Source organism: Rhinatrema bivittatum, chromosome 4 (assembly GCF_901001135.1).
Source record: "Rhinatrema bivittatum chromosome 4, aRhiBiv1.1, whole genome shotgun sequence".
Taxonomy (NCBI): domain Eukaryota; kingdom Metazoa; phylum Chordata; class Amphibia; order Gymnophiona; family Rhinatrematidae; genus Rhinatrema; species Rhinatrema bivittatum.
Window position 1 is genome coordinate 218,911,840 of NC_042618.1, and position 12,294 is coordinate 218,924,133.

Sequence of the window (12,294 nt, forward strand, 5' to 3'; positions counted from 1 at the left end):
TAGCACAGACTGTAGGATTTTGCAACTCCTCCACCTGCTGGAGACAGAAGAACACTACCAGACTGTAGGTGGCACCGTCTTATATAAGGCGGAGTTTTGGTTGGTAAACTTCTGTCTCCAAGTGCTAGAGGGGGGTCAAAACCCAGGAGTCTGGACTGATCCGGGTACGTACTGAGAATTAATTTTTTAAAAATCCCATCATATTAATTTCCCACGTTATAGTTCAAAGTTGTTCAAGCAGCCAACTAGATGAGCTGAAATATTTCATGGGGGGTGATCAATAAAGACAATGGGAGGCCATTTCTGCAAGAGCAGAAATGGCCTCCCATTTGGGACTCCAAATGTTTTCCTGGGGGGGGGGGGGGAATGGCTCCGCCAAATATGCACCCTTGGCAGCGAAAAGACCGAGCCAGGCAAGGGTCCCCAACTCCCTGCTCGTCCATATCAGAACCAGGAGGGAGAGCCCCACCAGGGCCTAGCAACCTCTTAGGAGGATTGCCACAAATTATCTTCTTTGCTTAACCCCTTTTTTTTGGCCTGCAGGGGATTTTACCTCTACATCTGCTGGAGCAGAGAAATACTGGGGGACTGCAGGTGGCACTCCAGGTTATATGCCAGCGTCAGTGAAACTTTCTCTGTCTCCATCTGCTGGAAAGGAGGCAAAACCCAGGAGTCTGGACTGATCCGGGGATGAACAAGAACATGGTGTTAATCTGCTGTGCTGTTATTATTTCTCTTAGTTTTTTTGTTCTATGCGATTATGTATGCCTTTTTTGTAAATTGCTTGGATTCTGAGGTTACAGGTGGTATATTTAATAAAATAAAATGTGCTTACCTTAAGCATTTTCTCATCAAAAAGTGCTGTGGTTGCATAAGGCATAATGTAATTCTGCAGAGACTTGGAGGACAGTGTAACTTTGGCTTCAGTCAGATGATTTGCCAGCTTCCTCAAAGCTCGGGCTCGTCTGTGAATCTGACAAACATTTGGATGTTAATGCATGCCTAATTAATGCATGCTTAATTTTGATTTTACAAACTTTTGCTAAAGTGGCACTACATGCTGACATGCCCCTTTGGTCAAATGCAGTAATTTGAAATTCCTTTACAAGTTATTACTGGCTTGCCAGGTGCTGTGAAGTAATGAAAGACTGGGCTTCAGTGGCTTCATGACTTGTTTTTCATGAAGCCACTGAAGGCACACTGGGGCCTGGGTTGGCTGCCAAGCACAGTCATGGCTGGAATTCTCGACTCTTCATCAGATGCTATGTCATCCTTGGAGCAGCCTTGCCTCATGTTCCACTGATACCATTGGAATGTGAAACAATCTCCTTTTTTTTGTTTTTTATTAACATCTTTCTATTACCATCAAATATATGAAGCAAAATCACCTTGGGGGAAAAAAAGTAAAAAACAAGATCAAAACAAGAATAAGGAAACAGGTAGGCTGGTGATGGGAAGAAACTAGGTGACATCACTGTTTAAAGCATTTGCTTTCCGATTCAATTATTACCTTTGCAATAATTTATGATCAGCAATCATTTTGTACAAACTCACAAACATGGTTTTCTGGCAGGAAAAAAGCACCTCTTATCTGAATGTACATTTGCGTGTTTTATTTTTAAAACCTTATTAAAGCAGATCAAAACAATGAAACACTGCTGTAATGGTTTATATTGCACAAAATACAACGCTGATGAAAAACAAGAAGAGTAAAAGTTCTTTATACAGTCCGCAGTGTTTACTTTTATTGCTCCTGAATCCAACATATCAGCTTTAGGTTTTTAAAGATTCTAGTAACATAATTCTAGCTCCACTCTCTTGAAACTAAACAGAGCCATTCATATATTTAGGAGTGCTTGATGGTCGTGGAGCTTTCTGAGCTCAATCATCTGTAGCAGGGTAATTTTCACAAGGCATTTCTATGGGTAAAATAGGAAAATTGTTTCTGACCTGCTAATTTTCGTTCCTGAAGTACCACAGATCAGTCCAGACAAATGGGCTTTGCATCCATACCAGCAGATGGAGGCAGAGAACTAAAAACTGGCACTCCTACATAACCAAGAGTGCCACCTGCAGTTCTTCACTATTGACCTGTACCCAAGCCAACTATAGAATAACAACTCCTCAACAACCCTCTAAATGAAGGCAAACGCCAAATCCAAAGTTTGAAGCCCCTCAAACAGAAAAACCACAAATCAATCCAAGGGGCTAACCACAATCTGGAAAACTTCTTTAGGTTCTGCATATGGATAAGCTCCTAGAGGAAAAATCCATAAATTGCTATTAATTAATAAGTAATAGTGGCTTGAGATTTATTTAATGTTTGGGTACCTGCCAGGTGCTTGTGACATGGAAATAGGATTCTGGGCTTGTTGAACCCTTGGTCTAACCCAGTATGGCATATCTTATGTTCTTATATGTACATTCTGACAGTTCTTCCCAGTAAGCATGCTAGAACACAGAGTTCCCGTAATGGTCTTGAGAACATTAAGGGGCTGGGTCTCTGGACTGATCTGTGGTACTTCAGGAACGAAAATTAGCAGGTAAGAAACAATTTTCCTTTCCTGTTTGCACCCCAGATCAGTCCAGACAAGTGGAATGTACCAAAGTACCCCTACACTGGGCGGACCCATAAACGACATGCTTTCAACACACTTTCGCCAAAGAATGGCTCTCCTGGATCCTGAACATCTAAATGGTAATGGCAAGATAAAGTGTGAAGAGAAGACCACGTCACTGCTCTAAGTGATTCTTGGCTCACGATGCTGCCTGCGCTCTAGTTGAGTATGCAAACAACCCCTCTGGAATTCTTCTCCCCTTTCAAAGGTAGGCTGAAACAATAGCTTCCTTCAGCCAACGCACTATCGTGTCCTTGGAGGTCTTAAATCCATTTCTGGTACCTCCAAACAATACAAACAAATGATCCAACCACCAAAACTTGTTTGTGGCCTTTGCCTCCGGTGACTCACCAGACCAATTCGAGAAGGCAGGAGCTCCATAGTCTGATTCAGGTGAAACGAAGTTGCAACCTTAGATAGGAACGAGGGTACCATGCGCAAAGACACCCCCTCATCAGAAATCTTCAGAAATAGTTCCCTACAGGATAAAGCCTGCAGTTCCGAGATCCTTCTGAACAAACAAATCGCCACCAAAAATACCATCTTCACCATGAAGTCCTTTAACAATGCCTTCCTCAATGACTCAAAACAGAGGCCCATAAAGCACCCACAAGACCAAGTTTAAACTCCATGGTGGACCCATTCGATGCACCGGTGACCGCAGATGCTCAACCCCCTTCAAAAATCTCACAACATCCAGATGTGAGGCCAACGACCTTTTCTCTGGACTATACCTCTGAAACACACCAAGGCTGCCACCTGAACCCACAAGGAATTGTAAACTACGTCCTTGTAAACCACGGGCTCAGAGTATCCTTTTTGTCGCAAGTGCCTGCTCTCAAAAGTCAAGTTGCGAGACAAAAGTGATCACTTGATCTGAGAAAATAGGACCTTGCCTTAACAGCCCCTGCAAATGAGCCAATCTCAGGGACCTGTCAATTGCGCGCTGAACCAGATCCACAAACCACAGACAATGTAGCCTCTCCGGCCCCAGCAGTACCACCTGGCCTGGATGCCTCTCGATGCACCTAAACACTCGACCTATTAATGGCCATGAAGGGAACACGTATAGCAGGATCCTTGTCGGTTTTGGAAGAACCTAAGCGTCTATGCCCTTGGCTGTGACCTGTCGTCTGTGGCTGAAGAAACTTGCTGCCTTGGCTTTGCTCCTTGATCCAGATGGGGACTGCCCCAACAACACTGGATAAGGCTGAAGGACTCCTTCGACAGCTCCCATTCTTCCAGGTCCAACTGTTTCCTGCTGAGATAGTCCGGTTGCACATTGGCCACTCCCGCAACATATGAAGTGGCTATATCCTGCAAATGTCACTCTGCCCAGGCAAATGGTCCTGGGCTCCATGGGTACCCGCACGCTCTTCATTCCCCCTTGCCGATTGATATAAACCACCACTGTTGCACTGTCCGAAAACACACTGACCATTTAATTTCGGACTTGTGGAAGGAATTCCACCAACGCCCTTGCACACTGCTCTCGTTTCCAAGCGATTGATAGACCAGGATGCTTCCACTGGTGACCACAGTCCTTGTGCCATCCGTTCTTGACAGATTGCCCCCTAACCCTTGAGGTTGGCATCCGTGATCTCTATAACCCAGTCCAGAACTTCCAGGCCCATCCCTTTCTCCAAACTGGGCCGACACAGCCACCATGAGAGACTGGACCTGGAAGTACCCTGCAGCGGTAAAGGCTGATGAAACTCCTCTGACAACAGATTCCAGTGCAACAGCAACACCCCTTGTAGAGGGCAAATGTGGGCAAAAGCCCATAGCACCAAATTCAATGTAGATGCCATTGAACACAGGACCTGAAGATAATCCCTCACCCTGGGCACTGGCATCCGCAAAATCCGCACTACCTGGAATTGTAGCTTCCGAATCCTCTCCGAGGTGAGAAACACTCTGCCGAGCTGAGTATCGAACTTCGCCCCAAGTATTCCAGCATCTGGGTAGGGCTCAGGTGACTCTTTGCCAAATTCACCACTCAGCTCAAGGACCGCAACATATCTATTATCATGCACATAGACTGCTGGCACACCTCCTCTGATTTGCCTCGGATAAGCCAGTCATCCAGGTAAGTATGAATTATTATTCCCTTCCTGAGGAAAGCCGCTGCTATCACCACAATCACATCTGTGAGCGTGTGAGGTACAGTTGCCAAACCGAACGGGAGAGCCCAAAACTGGAAACGTTACCCCAGAACCATAACACAAAGAAACTTTAATGCTCTTATCAAATGGATATGTGCAGATAGGCTTCCGACAAGTTCAGTGAGGCCCAAAAAACTCTACATGGCGAACTGCTACTATCACTGTCTGCAACATTTCCATACGGAAAAATGGGTAACTCGCAGTATCACATTTCACCTTTTGCAGATCGAGGGTGGGACGAAAGGCTCCTTCCTTTTTTTGGCACGACACAGTAAATAGAGTACCTCCCGCGACTGCGTTCCCTGGCCACCGATACTATCATGCCAGCAACTGAAGGCAACACAACATGTCACAAATTGCTGCTTGCCTGCCTCAGACACTGCAATGAGACACCATGAAAGCTTCCGTGACACCATGAAAGCTTCCGTGACACCATGAAAGCTTCCGTGACACCATGAAAGCTTCCGTGACACCATGAAAGCTTCCGTGCCCTTTTACAGCTAGTGCTTTTCCTGGTTAAAAAAGCCTTGTGCATAAGCAAGAAAAATTCTGAGGGAAAACTCCACGTCATCCTCTCCCTCTGTCCAGCCCAGAGCTCGCAAATACTCCCCCACCCCCCCCGACGGGATTGCCGGAGACAACGGATATGGGGAGACTGTCACCTTCCGAGCTGTAGCACTTCTCCTGCCTGACAGTCTGTTTAGGCTCCCAATATTGATCCTGGCAGGGCCTTGGGAACCTGTGGCTCTCTTACCAGCCTCGTTCCTCCCCCCCCATCCAGAAATGAATCGCAGCTTAGTGCCGCTGCATTCAGTTGTCCTTGAGCCAGGTCGCCGGTCTGACAAGCTTTCCCATGCTGGGAAACCGCTGTTGGTGCTATTTTGCCTCCACGTGGCCAGGTCTGCTGCAGAGGAACAGAAGCCACGTGATCGCAGTGCGCAGGAGAGGAGGAGGAGAACACGGCCTAACGCAGGCTCTGGCTCCCTGAGCAGCCCAAAGCTGCGAACAGAAGAGCTACACTGCTCCCTTCCCCAGCCCAAGCCTGTCCCAATGATCAAACCAGAAACAGCCCGAGTGGGTGCTGCTGAAAGAAAAATATAACACTTTTTTTTTTTTTTTTAAAGAAAGAGCAGCCACAGCAAAGGAAGAAATTCAAGCAAAAAAAAGGACTATTTTCCTGCTGATGGCAACACCTTTGGGAAGGAGCCTTTAGGGGATAAGAGGGAACCAAGACCCCTGGATGTCAGAAAACCCTGGATCTGCTGCAGACTAAAGCTGATCAGGGATTACCAAACCCCCGCTTGCCCGGCTCAACCTGAAGGATGACCCACGAAGGAACCTAACACCTTAGGGAGCGTCTTCTAACTTCTCTTCTTCTGTACCTTCTTTCTTTCTTTTTTCTTAAAGGAAAATTGGTTCTTACCTGCTAATTTTTGTTCCTGAAGTACCATGGATCAGTCCAGACAAGAGGCTTTGTGCATCCCTAGCAGCAGATGGAGGCAGAGAACAAAAACGTTTAGGCACTGCTACATAAGCAAGAGTGCCACCTGCAGTCCCTCAGTATTGACCTGTACCCAAGCGAAGATGTCTACCTTAACAAACCCCAATAAACCTGGGGCAAACAGACACTTAAAGATTGGAGCCCCCTGAAAAAACTAGGCCCTCTTAACCCGACAGAACGCACATCTGAAACTATCTACACTTCTCATTCTCTGAATATATCACAAAAGATGGCTGCTGCCCCTGCACTGAGGGAAAAGGGATCAGCACTGAAATCACGCTGAGCAGGGCGTTTGGAAGCCCCTCGAGGCTTGCTGCAGACCCTGAAAAGGAGCTGCCTTCCCCACCAGGTAAGCATCGGAAGCAAATCCCAGCACTAGAAAGCCGCGCGGTGGCTTCACCACATGCTACATACAAAGATGGCTGCGGCATCTCACATTTTTTTTTTTTTTTAAAGCGAAAGCAGCCCAGGGTAAGAGATGGACTGGACCACCAGTAATCACTTACCCTGCCTTCTTATCTGCCTGGAGCCCCGTGGGGTTACCAACGCCAGCTCCTTTAACCTGCCACCAGAGAGGATGACCCCGCAGAATCTAACAACCCCCTGGGAGGAGAGAGAAAACTTCTCTCAGTAGAAGAAGAACTGTCTTTTTTTTTTTTTTTTTTTTTTTTAAACTTGCTTGATTCAAAACTTATAGCTAGTTTACGTTTAGATAAATTTAAGGGATAGCCTACACCCCAGACACAGGGCAAGACTGCAGGGTTTGCATGACCTCCATCTGCTGGAGACAGAGAAATACTGAGGGGATGCAGGAGGCACACCGGCTTAACTGAGGGTGCCTTTGAAGTTTATCTCTGTCTCCACCTGCTGGAAGGGAGGCATAACCCATTGTTTGGACTGATCCGGGTACGTACAGGGAAGTCCAGATATTTGTCTTTACATAAGCAAGTTAGGTCTTTCCATTCTCAGGAAGACAGTACCTGGATGTGTTTCATGTTCTCAAAGAAGTCCATCTCTGGGTCATTGTAATCTGTGAGAGGGACCAAATCCTGGAACTCTGGGTTTGTAGGGTAGGTTCGAACCAAGCAGGAAAGTAATGTTGTGTAGTCCTGCTGGACACTCTGACAGCAAGACAAAAAGAGAGACACGTGATAAGAAGAAAACCCAAACATTGTGCGTTGCATGGAAGTGAATGCATCTGAACTCTGGGACAGTGAATTCCTTTGCACAATAATCCTTTCTTACCTATCATAATTGAAGAACGACGCCGTTATTTATTTATACAGACATTCCACAGTTTTATAATAGATATGGTCCAGTGCAGATTACACAAAGATAGTCGTAGTACATTCAACAGCAAATTGACATACAGTAACACACAAAATAAAATCCACTACACAGGGATGGTAACCTTTAAAAAGGTGTGCGGGCGCACATGTGCACACATTTGCCAGCTCACGCCCAGAGATGCAGCTATTTTATAGGATACACACGTTACAAAATAAGCTGAACAAACGCACGTGAATGCTATTTTAAGTGGGCGCGCGCAAATACCACTTCTTTCGCATAAGTAGGGCGATTTTAAAAGCCAAGTCTGCCGATGCCATTGGCCATTTTCCCAGCTTTTTTTTTTTTTTTTTTATTTTACTTACCCGCCCTCCATAGCAGAAGTAAAGTTACATGGCAGGGGACCCTGGCGCGTGCTGGGTTCAATGTGAAACCAAGGAACGCCCATGCCCTGCCCAGACCATGCTCATTCCCCACCCCTTTTTTGGGAAAGCGTTTTGTGCTTACGTTGGGAGATACACGTGTGCTTCTTTAAAATCCGCTTGGCACGGATCGATCCAATACATTCACGTATCTCCCGCTTTTGGCACACGCAGGGCTTTTCAAATTCGCCCTTTAGGTGGTAACCTTTAAACAGGCACGCAGGCACACGTGTGTGCGCATTTGCTGACTTGCGCCCAGGGACGCGGCTATGTCATAACGAACGTGTGTATACGCACGCGTTATAAAACAGGGTGAGCGCGTGCATATGGGCGTTCAATTTTAAGTGAGTGCGCACCTATGCGCACAGATGGCCGCCTTTAAAGAGTAAGTGGGTGGATTTTAAAAGTCACACTTACCAACGCCATTGACCATTTTCACAGTTCATTCCCAGTTCACCCAGTTAAGGGATAGGGCTTCCAAACCCCCCCAGGTTTAATAGTCTCCCTTCCCCCTGTTAGCCCCGACCCTTAAAACACTGCTGACATGCCTAGATTTTATTTTATTATTTACACACCATCCATAGCAGAAGTAAGTTTACACGGCAAGGGACCCCGGCACATGCTTGTGCACATATTTATGCACTGGTTTCAATGTGAGATCCAAGCACGCCCATGCCCCACCCCTTTTTGGGAAAAACTTTGTGCACATAACGGGAGACACGCACGTATCTAGGCAGCCTTTAAAATCTGCTTGGTGTGCGCTAGCCTGACATATTTGTGTATCTTCCAGTTTTGGCGCGCGCCAGTCTTTTAAAATCCACCAAGGAAATAATTTTCAAAGCCCAACATATCAGCAAGTGAAACAGTGCCTTGCCCGTGGAAATGGAGTCCTTAAAAACTGTCCACCCTATACGCGGGTTACATCACAAGCGCAGTGCTACTATGTGTGTAATTGCACTAATGGTGAAATGAGGCATTCTTGGGGGGGGGGGGGGGGGGCGTGTTACGGAAGGCTTACACAGGCCAATTTTCCATGTCTGTGGGCAGTTTGCTGCTGAGTGCTTTTCCTCTCCTCCAGTAAATTTACTGTGCCAAATTCACAGGCCTAGAAACTATAACCTTCCATTTATCCTTTTACTGACATCTGAAGATAAAGGAAAATCCATCCCTGGTAGGTCATGCTCCCTCTGTGCCCAAAACTGTTTCTGTCTCACCCGAATGGCAACATCTCTCATTCATAGCACATCTGTAAAATCTCACACTTTACAGTTCCAAAAAGAACAAAGGAAAAAAAAGGAAAGGACCCTTCCCCACCCCCCAAAAAAAAATAAATACAACTTCACAAACACATATATTAAAGGTTTTCTCAAAAATCTTCAGGCCAATGCAATAACCTGTGCGTTAAGAGCCTTAGCCTCTGTGCTGAAATTCAGCGCACAGTTAATGCACAGGTTATTTTATTTTTTTAACTCTCAATGCAGCAAGTTAATGATATGCTAATGTATTGGGAGTTAAAATTTGAATACAGTGTTAAAAGGTGCTGTCAGAGCAGGCCGACCACACATTTTAACTCTGAAGGGGAGGTGCTGAATGGGAGAAAGCGCATAGTTGCATATCTTTTCTTGTGCTCCTAATTTAGGGGCATAACTTTTGTTGGGTTCCTAGCCGGCTATCTGGCAATGGTTAGACTTAAAAACTAAATGCATTGTCAAGCCTCTGATTCTTGTCCTTGTGGGTCGCAGGGAAGCCCTGGCAGTGAATATAGCGTCAGAAACTACTCCACCTCTGACCAGGAGTCAAGTTTCTAGCGTTAAGAAAATGCGCATTCAACTAGTGCGCCTCTCTGCATTGGAGGGAATGCTTAAGGCCCTCACTTCCATGGAATATCCATGTGAGGGCACAGAGTTGAGTGCACAATTTTAAGCGCACATATTGTGCGGGTAAAACTCCTTCCTGCATCGGAGTAATGTTTACCTGTACAAAAATGTGCGTTTAAGTGTGGGTAAAACATTAGCTTAGCTGGACGCACTTTATTGCAATGGCCTGCTTATGTGTAAGCTAACAGATAACAATAATAGCAGAGAAAAGTCAAATGTAATAAAATGCACAGGTTCGCTTTATTCCATGTAATATGTGCATTCTTACTCAATGAAACCCCCCCCCCCCCCCCCCCCCCCCCTGATATTGTTAAAGACAGTTGGGTAACATCATATCTCCTCCTCCTCCTGAGATGATGCTTACCTCGGTCTGGCTCTTGAGCCCTTTTCTCAGAGATTCCAGAAGAGTGCGGTGGATTATTTCCTTGTAGTCATCCTCTCTGTAGTCCACGGTGGTCAACTGATTGATGATACCAATCAAACAAAGACAGGCACTATCGCTCAAAGACATCTCCCCCAGCTAAAAAAAAAAAAAAAAAAGGAAAGAACTGTTATATTGCTGGGCAGCCCTATGGTACTCATAAAATGCACCCTGTGTTCTAACTACTGTATGTCAGGATATCTTGAGTTTACATATCCTGCCTATGCAAGGCTGAATATTGGCTCAGAAGCCATCAGGCCCAACATATGACTTCCAAAATGCCAACCCCTAGTACGGGCTCAGACTACAGGAGAAGTGGGAAAGCTAAGAACAGCAAGGATTCCAGTATAAGACCCAAAACAGTCACTGAAAGAACAACTATCCCATAATATCCTGATCAATGGTTAAAAGGAAAATTGGTACTTACCTGCTAATTTTCATTCCTGAAGTACCACAGATCAGTCCAGACAAGTGGGTTTTGCATCCCTAGCAGCAGATGGAGGCAGAGAACCAAAGACTTTGAGACACTGCTACGCACATGCGGCACCTCTGAATGAAGTGCGATGTCCCTAAGCAGAGGATGCACACGTCATGCGGGTCCATGATGGACATGGTCCTCGGGCACTGAGGGCATAGACGATAACCCATCGAGGCCATGGTGGGAACTGAAAGGGGCAAAAACGACAGCAAAGACGGCGGGCAACTGACACCGGTGGGAATTGAAGTACCACCGCCACAGGGGAACGAATCGAAATGAAACTTATCGAACCGACGAAAACCCTTACTGGATGCAAGAGGGAACTGAATAGGGACCCGCTATCAGGAAAAAAATGTAAAACACACTGAAAAGGTCGGTGAAAAGTTTTCCAACATTACTTTTTAAAAAAATAACATGAGCTCAGAACCGCAATGCGACAGCTCTGCAGAAAAAGAGAGACCCCACATAGACGCGTGTATTAGGGCATGCTGGGTATACTCAGTGTGCCAAGTCAAAGTGACAAAGTTTTCCATGCCAGGCTCCATCTGATGATGTCACCCATGTGTAAGGACCACATCCTGCTTTTCCTAGGGGAACAAATTCTGTGGAAAAATCCATGTCCTCCTCCTCATCTGACCCATGACCAGCCTGACCCTCCCCCGATCCCCCCCCCCCCCCCCCCCCCAACTCCTGTGTCATTGCAAACTGGCAACAATGGGGAAGGGAATCTCTGTGCCCTGTTTCAGCTCTCCTCCTGGCTAACGCTTTTCCCTTAACTGCAAGGCCCTCCAGATCCCCTGCCGAATCAGCCACTGGGCCCTGGTATGGAGTGGTCCTGCACCTGGGATCAGTCCCCCAAGAAACCTTCCCTGCCTGATACTCAATCGCAGCATAAAGCCGCCGAATTAAGCTGCCCCCAGGGCTGCCCGCACGAGCCACAACTCTTCCTGTGATGTGACTGCCAGTGGTGCCATTTCAGGCACACGCGATCAGGCCTGCAACTCACCGCACAGTCGCGGCATGCAGGAAAGCTAAGCAAAACAAGGGCAAGAAAGAGAAGCTGACCGCACAACTCAGCCCCCAACTCCTCAATACGATCGCTGCGACTCGCGGTTCCCACAATGCTGCTTACCCAGCTCTGGCCTGCCCTGCCAGGAAACGGCTGAAATGCTGCTGCCTGGCCTTTTTATTTATTTATTTATTTATTTATTTTAATGGAACTCTTAAAGAGGCAGGAGCAGCCCAGCCAACAAGAAACCCATGGGCAAAAAAACCCTTAAGGATACTTTCCTGCTGCTGGTCAGGTATCTGGGAAGAAGCTTTCAGGAACGCAGAGGGAGCCAGGACCCCTGGCTGTCAGCGCACTGGAACTGCTGCAGATCAAGCTGCCCAGGGATTTCCAACCCCCACTTGCCCGGCTCAACCTGAGAAATGGCCCACGAAAGAACCTAACACTTCAGGGAGTGTCTCCTCTTCTCTAACCTAATTCTTTCCTTTTTTTTTCTTTTTTTAAAACTCCAGACTG

At 46.5% G+C, this 12,294-nt stretch overlaps 1 protein-coding gene across 1 annotated transcript in view; it reads right to left on the reverse strand.

The window, feature by feature from the left end:
• The window catches only part of UTP20 (UTP20 small subunit processome component), a 399,297-nt gene that overhangs the window by 151,129 nt on the left and 235,874 nt on the right, over positions 1 to 12,294 (reverse strand). Inside the window, exons 36-38 of the mRNA XM_029599719.1 lie at positions 10,235 to 10,390; positions 7,265 to 7,405; positions 836 to 973 (exon numbers count right to left, since the gene is read on the reverse strand). Of these exons, the coding sequence (XP_029455579.1) occupies positions 836 to 973; positions 7,265 to 7,405; positions 10,235 to 10,390 (435 nt within the window). The remainder of the gene's footprint in view (positions 1 to 835; positions 974 to 7,264; positions 7,406 to 10,234; positions 10,391 to 12,294) is intronic.